The sequence below is a fragment of the Chanos chanos genome, chromosome 9 (genome assembly GCF_902362185.1).
Source record: "Chanos chanos chromosome 9, fChaCha1.1, whole genome shotgun sequence".
In the NCBI taxonomy this organism is placed as follows: domain Eukaryota; kingdom Metazoa; phylum Chordata; class Actinopteri; order Gonorynchiformes; family Chanidae; genus Chanos; species Chanos chanos.
Window position 1 is genome coordinate 6583602 of NC_044503.1, and position 17606 is coordinate 6601207.

Below are 17606 nucleotides of genomic sequence, written 5' to 3' on the forward strand. Positions count from 1 at the left end.
GTCGAGTGCATCAGCACTTGTCGAGAGAGACTATGCCTGGCGTCAGAACAAGCAGACAGCTGCTGGGTAGTCCCTGAGCTCAGCAGTACACTAATGGGGAGAGCAGCACTGTCTCATGTCCCCGAGCTTGGCTGGAGGGGATGTATTGATAATCTCCACAAGGATGTCTCAATCCCCACCAGAGCCGCGGTCGAGTCCCCGGGTATTGGTTTGGCTTTTCTAGCCGAGACGCTCTCTCTCACAGATGAGGCTGAAAGGAAGTAAAAAAAAAAAAAGGTGGCTACTTTCCCGCCTTTTCGGAAAAAGCCGAGCGGTGGCGTACGCAAAGAGAAGCAGAGTCACTGGTGCGGGGGGGGGGGGGTGCTGCTCTAGAGCCATCAGAAGTGTTAATACAGCCCGAGAGCGGTTCACGGATCCTCCATCTTGTTAGAGAGGAAAGTGACTGCACTGTCTCTCTCTCTTTTTTTTTTTTAAACTAGCACTTTTGTTGAAGCTGCATTACATAAAGGTGTCTATTTTCTGTAATCCACTGTCTGAGTGACACCTCAGGGGAACGCCGGCGGATGTCAGCTAGCCAAGAGTGTCAGGCTTCAGGCTGTCTGTCAGTCTGTGGTTCCAACAAAGAGCCCGAGACTTGGGTAAGAACTGAACTTTGGACACTGTGGTCTGGTCCTAACTGCCTCTGCACCTAGTATATCAATTGTTCTACAGATCACAGATTGGGCTGTGCTAACCTTCAACCAAAAAAGGAAAAAAAAAAAAAAGGGGGGGGGGGGGGGTAGGTAACAGGATGAATTTAAATAGAGTCTTTAAAAGACGGGACCCAGGAAAAATGAGGTTATGGCACCTAGTTAGAGAAAATGGATTGATACCAGAGTTGAGAGTCAGGGTTCTTCTGTAAAGAGATGTAGTACTGGAGGGTTAGCAAATGATGAGATTATACATGAGGGCCAAACTGTAACCTGTGGGTCGGGCCTCGTACGGTTGATTTTTTCTAATAATGGTTTCAGCCTTTAGTTAGTTCTTTTTTGACATTTTTTGTGGAACAGCGAGAGAACACGTGCTACCAGTGCACAGCAACAAAATCTCAAAAGGTTTTCACTTGCAGTTAGTGTACTTTAAAAATGGGGAAAATATATATATATATATATATGTGTGTGTGTGTGTGTGTATGTATGTATGTATGTATGTATATGTAATCTAGGTTGTCTGAGGAAAACAAGTCATTGTTGAAGAGTCAGACCAACAGCTTTTCAAGTAATTAGTGTGTGTGTGTGGGTGTGTGTGTGTATATATATATATATATATATATACATATTTATATATATGTGTGTGTGTGTGTGTGTGTGTGTGTTTGTGTATATAAACTACCATAGTTTAGTTCAAGATCATTCAACATTCAACCTTTGTTTTGCATTGTGTTTCATTAAATGCCATTTTCGAATTCAAATGGACTACCATGTGAATATGCTAATTGTTCCCCACATCCTCTCTATGGTTGCTAAGTAACAATGTCACATCCTGCCATTTAAGTGCCTGGAATTTTGGCGAATTACATGAACACAGCTTTAGATGGTATCATCAACAATGATGGAATTTGTCACACTCGCATTATCAATACAGCAGGGAACAAATTAATAATTTGCGAGAAAACACATGCAGCGAGATGCAGAAAAGAATCAATTATCAAACGGTTGCTTTAAATATACCTGTCAATCAAATACATAAGATTAGATAGATGGCAAGACCAATGAGATTACGGTAAGTTAGCAGAGTTTGAATGAAGCACTAAAAATCAAACATTTCCTGAGTAAGGCCGGTTTGTTGATATATTACCAACCTATTTATATAGGCAAATAGTGCGCTAAGGCATAAACCCAAGCAAATAAACCTCAAATCACCTTGAATTTGTTATGCAGCGTGTGTAGGTGTGGAATATGAAAATGGAGTCTGGCCGTTATTTGTTGGATGAATATCCAGTGCTCTTATCAGCTCTGGGAGGGCTGGAAGAGGATAAGTGTGTATTTTGTGTTTTCTGTTAGCTGTAGCGTGGCCTTAGGCTGAGAGAAAGAGAGAGAAAGAGAGAGAGAGAGAGAGAAAGAGACAGAGACAGAGAGAGAGAGAGAGAGAGAGAGAGAGAGGCTGAGAATGGAATACTCCGATAATACCCTATGAAGAATGTCATTTCAACACAGCTCTCACGCTTACACACAGGCAATCGTCTTTCATGCCAATAATACAAAGTCATCTGAATTGGCAAAAAGCTGTTCCTTTCAGACTTCCCTGTTTTCACCTCTCCTCAGGCAAATGTGCGCGCAACCTCGAGAGAAAACGCCGCACGCTGATATTGATGAATGCGTCAACGGAGCGCTGAGGAGGTAATTCATGTTTGGAGCATCTGTGACATTAGATCCATTAACTAACTTTTAGGTTGGTAATATATATATATGTGTGTGTGTGTGTGTGTGTGTGTGTGGTTCTGTGTGTATATATATATATATATATATCTGTATATCTATATATATATATGTTTATGAATAGTTTTAGAGTTTGGGGGGGTAAATCAGGAGAAATGAGGGCAGTAGAGGCTTATTCTGACACTCCTGATTAACAGCCACTTGGTTTTGCTTTTTGAAACGGCGGATTAAAACAAACAGGTTTTCAAAAAGCGGCCGTCACCTCAGCTTTTTTCCACCCCGAGTGAAAGCGTGTTATCGCATTCGGGCAGGGTACGAGGCGTGGAGTGGTGTGGAGCGGCGTTGCCCATAAGTGGGTCAATCACAGGGATCAATTCATTCCCTTTACCGCCGTCCTCCTCTGCAGGTGGACCGAGGCCGGCGCTCGCGGTGACCGCACAATGTGACAGGGATTTAATGTGGAGGGCCTGGGGGGGTCAGGATTCAAGGCTCAGTGTCTTCTGGTACAGAAAGCACTAGAATTCTCTAGAGGGGTAGGACAGGGAATTCAAGGTCATGCTTTACACCTCTTTGCCTGACAGATAAAGAGAGTAGAGTAAGAAAGAAAAAGGTGGAAAGACAGAAATGGGGGTGGGGGTGGGGGGGGGGGCTAGAGGAACCTGGAGAGCAGCCTAGGAAGGTGAGTGTAAACAGGGACTAGGATAACTTCTATTCCCACGGACGTGGGTCATGACAAGACTCGACAAGGTCGAGCGTAGGAACCTCACACGAGAGCACGCGGAATGACAGAAGTGTCACTTTGGCCCCGGCCCGGGGTGGGAAATATGATCGGGAAAGAGAAGAGGGAGCGCATTTGCGAACCGGAGAAAGCCTCTCACGACACCTGCGGTGGAAACATCCTCGGAAATGATCCCAAGAGCGAAGACACGCATCAGACTCACTCACCTTCACTGCAAGAAACCTGTAGATGCATTTAAACCCACGAAAAGGACTTCATGATCGATACAGACACGAAGGACAAGACGAAGTAGCAGGGATGTTTTATGCCTTTTTATTGCTACTAAACTTAAAATCCATAACCCAGAAAGAAAATCCAGGCAAAAATCATATTTGGCTTTGTGAGATGACACACTAACGGGTAGAAGAAAAAAAAAAAAAATATTTAGCACATTGTTGTCAGCATATTCACTGAAAAATAAACCACTGGGTAGTAGAGGTTTTTTTTTCCTTTTTTTAATTTTCTTTTGACACTGTTCTTAACTGCAAAACTGAGCTGCAGAGTAGCATGTAAAATGACAGCATCTACCCGATGACATATTACCAAAACTTTCCCTCATAAACATTCTAACAACTATCTAGTGAAGGGTTCCACAGAAAAGTAACACCTTTTAAAGTTCAATTAAAGACCAATTAACACGTTACTGGTAGTGCTTCATATTGGCACACCAATGTTTGTACTGGCACTTACATACCTGCAAGAGAAAACGGGACACATTAGCTCATAACACTACGTGGCGGTTAACTCTACTCAAATACAAAGTCTCTGCAACCGGAGCTTGAGAAACTGTGTGAGTATTTTTTGGAAAAAAAAAAAAAAAAAAAAGTTTTGCCTGTATAATAACTTACAGAGGGTACTTATTAATTAATACAATTAATAAAATAACAACATTTGAGAGAAAAAAAAAACAAAAACGACGTAATATTATATTAATATGAAAATGACGATATGTATTAAATTTAAATTACTTGCAAACACTGCCGTGTGTAAACCCATTACCAGTTTCAACAAAATAAATAATAAATAAATTCAAGTATTTCAGATATGCAGTTGCTCTCTGTCTCTGTCTCTCTCTCTTTCTCTCAGCTGACAGTACGCATGGTGAGGAGACTACATCTACGCATGCACAAACTAATGCAATCGGCAGCAATGCCCGTCTGACTCCACGTTTTATCAGACAGCACGGTGCATATTTTACACAGCATTCACTGAGGTTTGCTTCTCTCTCTCTCTCTTTTTGTTTTCTTTTGTTTTGTTTTACTTGGCTGCAAAGCCTGTTATTTAAATGCCAGTGGAATTTGTTTTCCTTTTCTTGTTCTGGTCTGTCAAGAGTTTTCCAGTTAAAAGGAGATGGCCCTACAGAGGGTCATTCAAATAAAAAAATAAATAAATAAATAAAATGAATTACTTAGTTGCAATATAATTTGGAAGTATTTCTTTCAACCTTGTTGCTGTTCTGGCATTTTTTTTTTTTTTTTTTTTGCCTTTGGACAGAAACTGTATGGCCTGATGCTAGACTCCACATAAAGTGACAATTCAACAGCTAGACTGAAGCATCCATTTCAAACTTGAAAAAAAATTCGTTTCGGATAAGAAAAGAAAGACGCATGGCATCGCAATATTTCTGCATACATTGTAAACCAGTGAGAAAAAAACAAAAAAAGAAAAATCAAAAAGCATTTTTAGACTCACTCTTGCAAACGAGGGGTTAGGTATTGTCATTCCTCCTACGTTTCACTAAAAAGCATTCACTGCATCAACAGAGCTATTTTACAGTCCTCAAAATAAATCTATAACGAACGTTGTTATCTTCTGTTTACAGTATCATGAAGTGGTAACTGTACAGCAAACAGATATCATACAGCAGGTACAAGAGCAGGAGAGGAGGGTGGGGGGGGCGGGGGGACGAGGAGACGAGGGGGGCGGGGGGGACGAGGAGACGAGGGGGGGGGGGGGGGGGTTTGCGAGGTGCCAGGGACCCATTGCCTAATCGTCTATGTCTGATGTCTTACAACTCCAAGAGGGCTAGCAAATCCCTCCCATATGCTGCAGGAGTCGGTGTAACTCCCGGGGGTCCGGAACAGGTCCGCGGCCCCTTTGTGGCAGTTGGTCCGGTCGGCTCAGAAGTGGCCCATGCGGGCGGTGAAGAGGCTGCGAGAGCGCGGGCTGGCGGAGGCCACGCGCCCGAAGCTGGAGGAAGGCCACTTGATGATGAACTGGGTGGTTACTGGCAGAAGATACCTGCACAGACGGCAAAGGAGAGAGGATTGGACGCGAATCATACTGGCAGGATTAGAGCTACAAAGGTCGCATAAAGAGATTGGGCGGCATTAACCCGGCCTAGCAATCTGACAGAGACTAGAAACACACCTCTATCCCAACACCCCCCCCCACACACACACACACACACACACACGCATACGCCGCCCCATCAGCACACAAGCACACGCACACATACATCCCTCTTGCTGATACTGTCTGTAGCGAGCTGGGGTCGATGTCCCCCCCCCACCCCCACCCCGCCTGGCCCCCCGTTGATCCCCTCTTGTAAATGCTTACTGTTTTAATGATGAGTGACGTTTTGCATCTCACACGAGCGGCTGAAAGGACCTTTCTGTACCAGATGGGCAGAGGAACCTGTTAAAATTTGCTTAAGTCTATCTGTTTGAAACGAACAGGCAGGCCGAAAGTGGATATGGGCTAAGATAATTAGGATCTGAAACGAGACATGAAGGTTAACCATTTGAGACAGTGAATGACCCAAACAGGCTAATAACAAAATGCCGTGAGAACAACGACGGAAAGAAAGCACAGAACTTTCTCGGCGCTATCTATTGAATTAACGAGTTTAAAAAATAAAAAAAGAAAGCATCAGATTCCTAAAATGTATCGGATTATTGTAAAATAATATTTTGGTTTGCAGGAAAAGGGACTGCGGCACGTGTTGGTAGTGTCCCTCGTACAATATTCAAAGGACAAATTAGAAGACCTGCTTCTTCAGAGTATGCTCGCACTAAAGGCCAGCGCTGCTACACAGCTCTACCCAAGAGACTTTCCGAGAGTCAAATTAACTTCGTTTACCTCAAGAAGAATGTCCTTGAAACCGCTCGAGTGTACCACTGGTACTTGTCAAGCGTGTATCTCAGAATATAGATTAACTACACAAATTCAAAAATATTCAGCAGCGTAAGGCAAAGCAAGGGGAAGCAGGGGCTTTTTTTTTTTTTTGGTTTTGTTTTAAGCAGTATACCCTCATAACGCACAGAAACGCTATAAGAAAAAACGAAACTGAAGGAAGCGAGATCCACGCAGGTCTTTGCGTTAAGACTAGGACAGCCGGACGCACACGGGCTCGCCGCCTTTTCGGTTTGTCCGGACTGAGGGGTTTCCGTAAATCGTGTTTTCATTAAAACTCTTCGAGTCGCATTCTGTGTTTTTTTTTTTGCGTTTTTATTAGAAATCCCAACATAGGAACGATCATACGGATCAGATCGAGGGTTTGGGGGGGGGGGGGGGGGGGGGGTTGGGGGGGGTCAGATATCATTATCATATTTCTCTATTGAATCCTGGGTTTGGTCAACAAAAGGAAATGTCAGTGGGAGATGAAATTCGAATATAAAATTGGATCGAGGTTGGCGTATTTCTCCTTCTCAAGAATTCACTGAACGGAAGTCTTCAGGAGCCTGTGGAGAAATCTATCATTCTGAGCTCAATCAAGCTGCAGGCAATGTTTAATTGGACCTGTATAATGCTTCTACCAGGTCTTCAGCTTTTGATCATTGGAAAGTTGTTGGAAAAAAAAACCTGCCAGCTAAAAACCCCTTGAGAACCAGCAGCTGTCTTGCTGTAGTTCATTTAGAAAATGTAGAGAAGGCTAATTGTGCACAATCGCTTCGAGATCGGGACACATTTCAACAAAGTTTACTTTTCAAAGTCTGCGTTTGAGACTAGGCTGCCGATCTCAGTCTGAAAAAGAAAAAAAAAACAAAGAGGACAAAAAAAATGGTTCGCCTTTATTTTGAAGCGCGTATTTGTTTCGCTACGGCGGCCAAAAAAAGATCAATATTATTTTTAACCAATTCCGTTCGAAGTGGACGTTCTGGTGGTTTTACTTCAAATCAAGCACTACAAGCTCAACCATACTTCATTGAAGTAATTAGCTCACCATTTGAACCAAGATGAGTGCCTAATCTGTCATATTGGAAGGCAGAGTGCACAGATGCAACAAATACATCCCATACATACACACAGCCCTCAAGGACCTATCTGAGCACCCCTTTGGTTAGATCAAAGCCGTCTCGCAACGAAAAGTAGTAAAAACCAATGCCATTATCCATATGGTGGGAATCCTTTGCTCTGGGTTGAGACGATCTCTAACGAGGAGCCTTCGTCGCTTCATTTTATCAGGGCGAGAGCGAATCTGAATGTCTGTGTGGCATTACGGTCACCCATGATTGAGCTAAGAGCACTGCTTCAACATGAGTGGCACTAGGACCCTGATGGCCCTCCAGTCTGTCCCTCTTCAGTGGTGACTGAGGGCAGAGGAGAGAGCAGTAGCAGTGGAGATTGAGGACAGGCAGCGTATGGATGCAAGTGGCGAGACTTAGTGGGGTGGGGTGGGGTGGGGTGGAGTGGGGTGGGTTGGGGGGGGGGCATGCTAGCACAAGTGAGAGAGAGAGGGTGCCGATGAATGACTGCCATACAGGGTCACAGGCAATATGGTGCTTCACTCTCTCTCTCTCTCTCTCTCTCCCTCTCTCACACACTCTTTCAGACATCATTTTCCTAACGAGGTGCAGCACACCAGGCTGATTGAAAAATAACTGATCAGAGCCTGGGTTGGGTGGCTGAGCCGCTGATGAGGCGTGCCTTCCCCGAGAGCGAGATGGAATTGAATATCATGCACCAGGATAGCAGCGCGCGTCGGGGCGGGCGAAAACCATGCAACGTGCGGAGGAAAACAACTGTTGTCTTTTTTTCTTTTTTTTTTTCCCCTTTCAGTGATAGACCCGTTCTACGGAGAACGCGAACAGTGGATGACGTTCCTTCTATGCAATGCGGTCCCACTCAAAAAAAAAAAAAAAAAGCTTTTTCAACCAACAATGATGTAAGGGCAGAGGTGAGCGGGTGTGTTTGTGAGAATATGGGCGTGGTTTAGTATGAAGATGAGTGGGGGGGGGGGGGGGAGGGGGGCGCGGTGGGGGTTGGGTGTGGGTGTGGTGGTGGGGGAGGGAATCATCCAAATCGAGCATCCACCTGCTTCGAGGGGCGAGGGGGCGTAGGAGGATGCAGAGGAGCCGGTGGGCGTGGCTGGTCCGGCAGCCGAACTCGAGCTTCATCAGAATCCGCAATGCCCAGCGTTTTCAGACAAAACAAAACAGCGTCAAACACCACCGTGAGTGGAGAAGACGTGTAGTCGTGAAAAAATGACCGTAATGTATGTAACGTGTTTGAATAACACGCATACACACACACATACACACAAGAATAGCACAGCGGGCATACTCAAACCCTCAGGACACTGCATCTGGACATGTATTATCTAAAATTGACTCATTTCACTTTACCTATGTATCTCACATGTATGTTTAAAGCAAGAGGTTATGAGGAAGCTAAATCATACTCGTTCATGCAAATGTTTAATTTAGGCTTTGAATTACCTTAACTAAATTGATATTACTAAACGACTCTTCCCCTCTGTTTCTATTAAATGGAATGAAAAGACCTTAAGAAATCCTTCTGAGCTCTGCCTACCCGCCATATACTAGAAGTTCAATTGAAAATTCATAATGTATTAGAGCTGCTGCAGTTATGAATAGTAGCAGCCCAGACTTACGACTGGGCTCTCTTTTAAGGTCATATGTTCACTGGTTCATCTGTTTCATAATTGAATTAAACAGGCCCCAGAGGGCTTGCTAACCTGCATGCTAATATGAGGGTCATTACTTCCTGTTCGTAGCATTCCCCCACATGTCTGAAAAGTTAATATGCCCAAAATCAACATCCTCCCATTGAACTATAAGAGAACGGACTCTGGGAAGCGTAGAGAAGTCACCTGGGAGGCAGCCTGAACAGATGGAGGGGAGCAAAGTGAGAGACAAAGAGAGGAAAAAGAAAAGAAAAGGAAAAAAAAAAAAGAGGAGGTGGGGAGGGGGGTGGGGGTGTGGGGGGTTACGACCCTTACCTGGTGTCGTCCCATTCGGGGCTGAGACCAGTCATGGAGCCCCTGGAGTCAGACACGAACTTGTAGACGACGAGCAGACAGTCTCTGCAAAGCTGAACTAGTCTCTGGCAGCACTGGAGTTCCAGAGGCGTCAGCACTTCACTGGTTTTACTGAAGACGCTTTCCCATGAAGACCTGCAGGAAGCACTCACCCAAACACAGAGACACACACACACACACACACACAAAGACGCACAACATCAGAACATCAGACATCTCTGGTCCCCTCGTTTTTGGCTTTATTTCACTTAAACAGACATGATTAAACGTGGTGAGCTTTGGAAATATAAGGGGGTTCTGAAGGGTTTTTTTTTTTTTTTTAATCTGATTCATACAGCGCTGTTGAAAGCTAAAAACACAGCATTAAAAAAAAAAAAAAAAAAAAAAAGAAGAGGAGGAATTTTTCAAAGCCCATTGAAGAGTTGAGACCGCTTTTGATTGTGAAGATGAAATATCAAAAAAAAAGAAAAAAAAAAAAAGAAAAAACCTGTCTAGGATCTTGAGTGTATATTACCGGCGAGGTGGCACACTCTTGCCTGGCGCCTGTAGACACCCGCTGAGCTGCTTCTAAAACGCTAGCTGCCCACATCCTCCACTCGGCGAACCCTGATTACACGACAGCAGCATGGGGCGCTCAGCAAGTCCATTAATCCCCCTTTTCACCGCACACGCGCTCTCTCTCTCTCTCTCATCAAGAGAAATAAAGCCGAACCCACACGGTCCCTCTCACTCAACCCAGACCACCTGTCAGTTACAACGAGGCCCGACCATACGCAGGAAGCTCCGTCCTCGCACCAAAGAGGTAACCAAACCTAATTGGGAGGGTGGGGGGGTGGGGGGGGGGGGGGTGTCACACCTTCATCAGCGATGAAAAGTTAGTGGCCACAGCTGGTTTTCAAAAGGATGATGTAATTACGCTGAGGTTGGTTTCTATGGGGGGGACAGGAAAAGTCCGGAAATGAATTGGCTTGTGATTAAGCCGCTCTAGAGGTCTCGCCTGCGAGAAAGTGATAACCGGACAGGTACACTGTGTCTGTGGATAGAGTCCAGGCTCAGAATCCAAAGTATCATCTAATCTGCATTATGTCCGTTCTTCTTTAATTCTCCGCTTTGTCAGAGGGGTTAGACTCGACGACAGAACATTCTGTAAATGCTTTTCCCATGTAGTGGTGAATATGTGTCAAACATTGTACGCTGTACAAGGACAAACCATTGAAACAGGACCATGCGTCGTCTCCCGTTTTAGGGCACTGAAGAAAGTACGTGCTTTCCTCAGGAATGTATTTATAAAGGTAACCAACGGTTGTTTTTGTTTAGATTAAAGTTGAGTCAAACAGCCATTAAGACTGTTAGAAATATGTCTCCTCACATTCTGTCCTTCAATGGCTCCTTTTCATTCTACGTCTCCATCTGTGACCAAATATAATGGGCATATAAAGCATAGACAGACGAACTCCAGACACCCACCCAGTTAGTGTACACAGTCTCTATACAAACCGTTTCACGTAGTCAGTCCATTTAGAAAAGGGATGAAAGAATTTAAAAGGAAAAAAAAAACAAAAAGAAAGAAAGAAAAAGAGGCCTTGCTGAAGTACTGCTGCAGGGTCTAATATATATATATATATATAAAAGATAATAATTAAAAAAAAAGCTTTGAGGGCATCATACTAGCTGAGGTGTGACACTAGCTGATGGCAGTGTAAGGTCCTCTCACCCGCAGCTGGAGAAACAGTTCCACAGTCCCTGGCCGTGACTCCACAGGAGTCTGTTAAAGACACGGCTGAAAAGGCGGTACAGACGTAAGCTCTCCACTTCAGGCTCCTTCCAGATCCTCTGCAGCACGGAGCGCACGTTGGTGCGAACAATGTCCAAAACCTTTGCGAATGAGGTGAATGGAGGAGAGAAAAATACACACACACACACACACACAGAGAAAGGGGGGGGGGCAAATCTTGAGCAGACGGCGGGAGAATTGTCATATGTAGAAGGCAAACAAATTAATTAAGAATGACACAGGGAATACATTTTGGCTTTGACTTTATTGCTGTTTTGTCTTTGGTGGGTACTGTTGCAAACTCCCACTGAACAGAGGTGTGGAAAGTAGGGCATAATGAAGCTAGCAGTTTAACTGCAAAGGGAAAGTGAGATAGATTGAAAAAGAGAGAGAGAGGGAGAGAGAGAAAGAGAGAAAGAGAGGGTGAGAGACAGAGAAAGAAAGAGAGAGAGAGAGAGAGAAAGAGAGGGTGAGAGAGAAAGAAAGAGAGAGAGAGAGAGAGAGAGAAAGAGAGAGACAGAGAAAAAACAAACACAGGGGAAGAGAAAAAAAGAGATATTCTTTAAAGTGCTCGGGCCAACAGAGAGGTGGGAAAAGAGGAGGGGTAATTGCTACGGGTGTCTGTCTGAGGAGAAGCCGTGTCAGAAGTGCGTAGGCGGCTCGGGTTCCCCCTATTCCTCTCCTCTTCCTCACCTCCCGCGGAAAGGAGCCCCGTGTCATCCGGCCTCGGAGGCCTCCCGTCTCCTCACTGACGGGTGTGACGTGGCACTCGGCAGACATGCCAGATTTAATGGTCTCGTGCGAAGACCTGGGTAAACTGACGCGGACTGATCCCCTCCCGGTCTCGGAGTTGATAATCAGCTCGCCGAGACGCCGCAATCCCTCTCCAGATCAGCTTCCTCATTATACGGCCCTGGCGATGCTAAGCTAGCTTTATCTTTTTTTTCCGAGAGAGACAGCGCTCGGCGGGAGACGCACCTGAGGCCGCGGGCTTCGAATCATCAAACCGCTCGTAAAAAAAAAAAAAACATGTTCCCAGCTGTTGTCACCCGTATCGCCGACTCGGTTTTTACGTGTTACGTTCCAAAAAACAAAAAAGGAAAAAAAAAAAAAAAAAAACGGTGACATGAGACTGCAAATAAAGGAGGATGTTCAATTCCGGTTCTATTTTTAAACGTCGACCGAAGCCGGTTCTGTCTGTCCCTGTGTTTATTATATTAGTTGACCGCGACGCGGCCATTGAGTCCAGCTGTTCTTTTCCGAGGGCGCGTTCCCAGGTGCTCCGTCTGGGATTCGAACCAGCGACCCGCTGGTTTCCTTGTCGCAGATCCCTAGCCCACAGAGTCCCCGCCGACGCTCTTATGATAGTTTCATATTCTAATTTGAAGTTTAAATCACTTTAAAATCTATACCTACGCGTTCACCCGCTGATCTGTTTCATCAGGAACAAAGTGACTTTGACACCAACCTGTTCCGGTAATAATGACAGAATCGTGCTGTGTTGGTCCCACACCATTAAAACTCTCTTATTCTCTTCTTTAACATCACGCCCAAATGGAATGTAAGAAGTCCAACAACATTTCCATCTGATTTCTGTATTTTTGTAGGTATTAAGAAATGCATTTTAATGACACCGTTCAAATGTTTGTTCATTACATTCTTAATCCATTCAACATGTCTGTATCCGAATCAGTCATTCCATCTGACGGATGTGTCGTTCTGTGTGTGTTTGCTTTCTGGTGTGAATGTTTGTTTGTTGTGAGGGTTTTATGGTTTACATTTCAAGACAAACAAGTGTACTCACCTTCCTTTGTTTGGTAGCGTCTAATTTGACCAACCAATAAGAGGCCACTTTAGGTTTATGGTACTTCCAGTTGTTGAGAATCTGAGAAGACAAGCAAAGACCATTGTCTTGTAATAGTGTTTTCTGTTACCAGGGTATTCCAGTAACAGAGAACACTATTATATTTGTATCTGTTATGAATATGAGTACATTTTGAATTTCGTTGTTCATCCGTATTGTATATTTGTGTAAGAGTAAACGCAGGTATTTCTTGAATGCTTTTTTGAGTACATCATTTCAAAAGACATTCATTTTCACTTATGCCTGCAAGACAAAATCAATGTCTTTTGGGCCCACAAGAAAAACAAACAAACAAACAAACATGGATACACTTTGAAATAATCCCCAAACAAAAAACATATTCAAAAACCCTTCCCAGCGATTTTAAGCATCTGTAAAAAAAAAAATATATATATATATATATTACCGAGATGTTTTACTGGTCCCTCAACATAAAAATCTGGCGAGAAAGACCTTGAGTTAAATTAAATACTTTGAATTGAATTAAAACAAGAAATATACATATGCCTTTTCTGCTTTATTCATTTTTAATTATTTCACAGATTGATCTGAGCGCATGAATACGTTTAGATCAGTATCAGTACAAAAAAGAGAGAGAAAAATAATGTGGCATGCATACCATCTCTTTTAGCCTGCTGGCTCTAAGTCTGTGTGTGTTAAAAAAAAAATGGGTCTTTGTTACTGTGCTAATAGGTCTCTTACATCCTGCCCTGGACACACTGAGCTCACTTCAAATCTCTAGCGCGCGTTTTCGACAGATCGAGCGCAAACGTCCCGACCACGTTTCGGGTCCAGAGGACCGCGCCCGCGCGCGGACTGGGCCGAAACTCGTCGCAAATCAATTACAACGAGAAATGAAATTTTAATGACACACCGAAGGCGACCTCGTATGCCAAGAAAATCAAGTAAAGTCAGTAAATACCACTGATGAGAACGATGGTATTATAAAGGGGTAAAACGAATGCAGTTTTTTTGAGTTACACATTCGTCAAAGGTAGTTATTGTCTGTAAAACAGCGTGCGAAATTAACGGTAATTATTTCTGCAATTTGTGCCAGATTTTTGCCTTTTATCTTTCGAGTCGAAGGCTACTTGGTGGGAGGGGACTGTTTTAAACAGGTGTTGCTGGTCTGCTGTGTTTCGTCGCAGTCGCTAATGGAGCTCATTAAACATACAGGTGGATAACTAATCACGCCACATAAAACAAGGGGATTCAGCAGCCATCCCAGCATCCTCCACAAATGAGTTTAGGGAGCAAACAGACAAGCAGGCAGGCAGCCAGCGAGGAGCGGGCGCCCGGAGAGACAGAGCCTGGGACAGAAGTCTCTCTCTCTCGCTCGCTCATTTTTCCTCCCTCCCTTCCTCCCTCCCTCCCTCCCTCTCTTTGGAGATCCAGCCGAGGCACTCACTTCATCCAGCAGGGCCTCAGCCTCCTCCTCGCTCTTCCCCGGGAAACGGATCCTCATCTCGCCCAGGGCGGCCAGGGTGTGACGTGTCAGCTCCGTCTCCTGTTCTTTAGTGCGGAGGGTCAGGTGGGACTCTCCCTGCGAGAGCGAGGGGGAAGAAAAACAGAAAAAAAAAAGAAAAGAAAAAAAAAAAAACGAAGATGAATTGGAGAGCCTGACTCACGCCGGCCCCTTTTTTTCCTTTCATCATCAGTTTTCCTACGCCCCTCCTTTCCCAGGCCGGAGGTGGCCGTGCGGAGCTCAGCACCACCGCGCCGCAGTTCCGCGGCTTCGTGGACGGGAGCGGAATGCCGCTCAAGAGCGGTGATGCTGGGTCCACAGCGCCTGCTGAGCCTGGGGAGGGCGGGGGGGGCATGCCGTTCCCTATGTGGGAGATTTCTCAGAGGAATGCGGCCCCTCCCGAGTGAACAGAACTACAGAATAAAGCTACTTTATCTGAAGGAGCATCCCCACCTCCAGCAGAGGGACTTATGCCACGATAAAACTCCACCGAGAGCAGGGGGAGGCATCTGGGAAGGTGTAATAATAATAAAAGAAGACAGCATGTGTGTGTGTGTGTGTGTGTGTGTGTGTGAGGGACTTGCCATGTTGGAGTGGATGGTACCCAGGCTGCTGCTGTGAGGGACCCTGTGGGCGGAGCTGTTGCGACTCAACGAATGGGAGCGGGAGGCGGTGTGCGGACGTGCCAGAGCGGTTGCCGGGGCCGTCGCTGGGGCGACGGTTGCCGGGGTAGGAGGCTTTGCCGTGGGTGACTGTGCGGTCAGCGAAGAGATGGAGCGAGGGCAGGAGATGGAGCGGCGAATGGGTCCAGAGAGGGTGGGGGAAGCAGCGGGACCCGCTCTCACCGGTTTGGGTGGAGGTTTCCAGTGTACCCGACCTAGCAGGAAAAAGCAAAAGAAAAAAAAAAGAGAAAAAAAAGACGTTACAATAAAGGGCTGACCTACATAATTGAGGCAAGAGAGGGATGACTGAGCCAACACTGAGCTGACTCTCATACGCTGGCGACCGGGGGGTGGGGCGGGGAGGGGGCGGGGGGTGCGGAGGAGGGGTGAGGGCTCTTTTTTTTTTTTTGCCGCTCAAATGAAGTGTTGCGTCAAAAAAAATCCCATTCTGACGACTGACAAAGAGCATCGACTCAGGCTTTCATTAATCACAAAACCATGTGCTGCTCTTACCGGCCCGGCTGCTCGCGCTCTAGCCGGGATTAGAAAAGGCTCTTGGCCACACACAACCCAGCACGTCGAAACGTTGAACGACCTCCAGCTTGACCAGCGGCCAGCCAGCTAGCGCTGTTTCCACCAGCGAATCTTGAGGGACGGAAGTTGCCAAATCGAGCGAATTATACGGCTTAGCTTTAGTCCGCCCCCAGATGGGCTCAGAGAGGAGGCGGGGCGGGGTGGGGGGGTGGAAGGGTCGGGGGGGGTCGGGGGGAGAAAGTCATTGCGGCACGGCCGTCCAAAACGTAGCCAAATCACTTCTTTGTCCTTCATTCTGAAGCTAATGGAAAAATTGCTAGCTAGACCACTTGTTCAAAAAAAAAGAAAAAAACACACAAACAAACAAACGAAAAAAAAAAGACTCTTCACTTCCTGCGTCGTGACGCGCAAATATGTTTTCACACGCGGAGCGTGACAGCGAGACCTTCTCTGAAAAGAACGGGGGGGGGGGGGGGGGGAGAAAAAACCTCAGTAACGCCGCGGTTGAAAAGTAATATATGTGCTTATGAACTCCCTTGAAATGGTAAAGCTTATCAATCTTCCTGCCTTCTGAAAGTAAATTTCAGGAGTGTGTTTGTGCCAGGAGTTTTTTCAAGGTAAGCCAAAAAAAAAAAAAGGCTCTCTGAACTTATCCCCAAACTGCTCCTTACACTTCCTAAGACCTGAGTCTCCATCAGATTACTGGACTGGAACACATCAAAAAAGCTCATTAAACTCTCAGTATATTAGAGCCAAGAGGCCACGCCGGCTATCGCACGCCACTGTGAGCCGCTAAAATTAAGAGTCACCGTACTGCAACAACATCAGATGCTGTGACCCTAATTAAAAAAGACGGATTTCGGCTGTTTCATGTATTAATTAGGTAAACAAACGTATTATACAGATTTACATCTGTAATTTAGAGTCCGCCTGCTGTCTGACGCCATGGGATAATGTAATGCACCTACACTCTGTGTGTTCGTGTGCGTGCGCATGTGCGTGTGTGTGCGCGAGTGTGTGGGTGTGTGAGTGTGTGAGTGCGTAAGTGTGTGAGAATGTGCGTAAGACAAAGGCAGAAGTTTGTTTAAGTAATTAAAGGGGGGCTCACGGTCGTCTGGAACGCATCAGGGGAGAGATCTCATATAACAGACCGGCGTATAAAATGGAGGAAACAGCGAATGTCTCGGAAACGCGGAGAAGGCCTAACAGGCTTTACCGATCGCTAATAAAGAGGATCCCAGACCATCTCATTTACAAGACGGAGGAGGGGATGGGAAAGGATGGAGGAAGGGGGGGCGGGGCAGAACTTGCCGGAGCGCTCCGTCGACTTCAGCTTGCTGTCGCTCAGCTCGTAGGACGACTTCTTCTCCTGGAGGTCGTTTTTGTCCTCGTCACCCTCCGAGTCTGAGGAGCTGCTGTCGTGGCAACTGCCAGAGCTGCTGTCGTAGTCCCTGTGTTTCCTGTGTGTCTGGGTGCTCTCAGGCATGGAGGACAGGGTCTACACACACACACAGACACGCACACGCACACATTGAAAAAAAGACATGGTGTCAGCACGGGCAGATACACTCTTCAACCCTTCTCCAATTAGCGTTTGTCACAATGAATAGTAAAGGTGACAAGGTGGGTGCGGTGGAAGACGGGTGCGGGGGGGGGGTAGCGAGGGCGTCGGCGTGGGGTGGGGGTGGGGGTTCAGGAGGATTGACTTGTGACACAGCTATTGATGTGTTCGTTCACGTTGAGCGCGCTGTTGATTCAGTTATGATTAATGTCGCAAAGGACACATGTTAATTCAATCCAAACGGTTCTGTGGCCTTCCCTCCGTCGCTCCTACTGCATGAATTTATAATTTCCTCAAAGAGAAAAACAGAGAGGCGAAAAAAAAAAAA

The 17606-nt window shown here is 45.7% G+C and overlaps 1 protein-coding gene across 1 annotated transcript in view; it reads right to left on the reverse strand.

The window, feature by feature from the left end:
* Positions 1-5204: 5204 nt before the first annotated feature.
* Positions 5205-17606, reverse strand: part of ttll7 (tubulin tyrosine ligase-like family, member 7) — a 39812-nt gene continuing 27410 nt past the window's right edge. Inside the window, exons 14-20 of the mRNA XM_030784026.1 lie at positions 17029-17215; positions 15106-15398; positions 14465-14599; positions 12997-13077; positions 11133-11293; positions 9380-9553; positions 5205-5436 (exon numbers count right to left, since the gene is read on the reverse strand). Coding sequence (XP_030639886.1) covers positions 5316-5436; positions 9380-9553; positions 11133-11293; positions 12997-13077; positions 14465-14599; positions 15106-15398; positions 17029-17215 — 1152 coding nt within the window. The 3' untranslated portion in view covers positions 5205-5315. The remainder of the gene's footprint in view (positions 5437-9379; positions 9554-11132; positions 11294-12996; positions 13078-14464; positions 14600-15105; positions 15399-17028; positions 17216-17606) is intronic.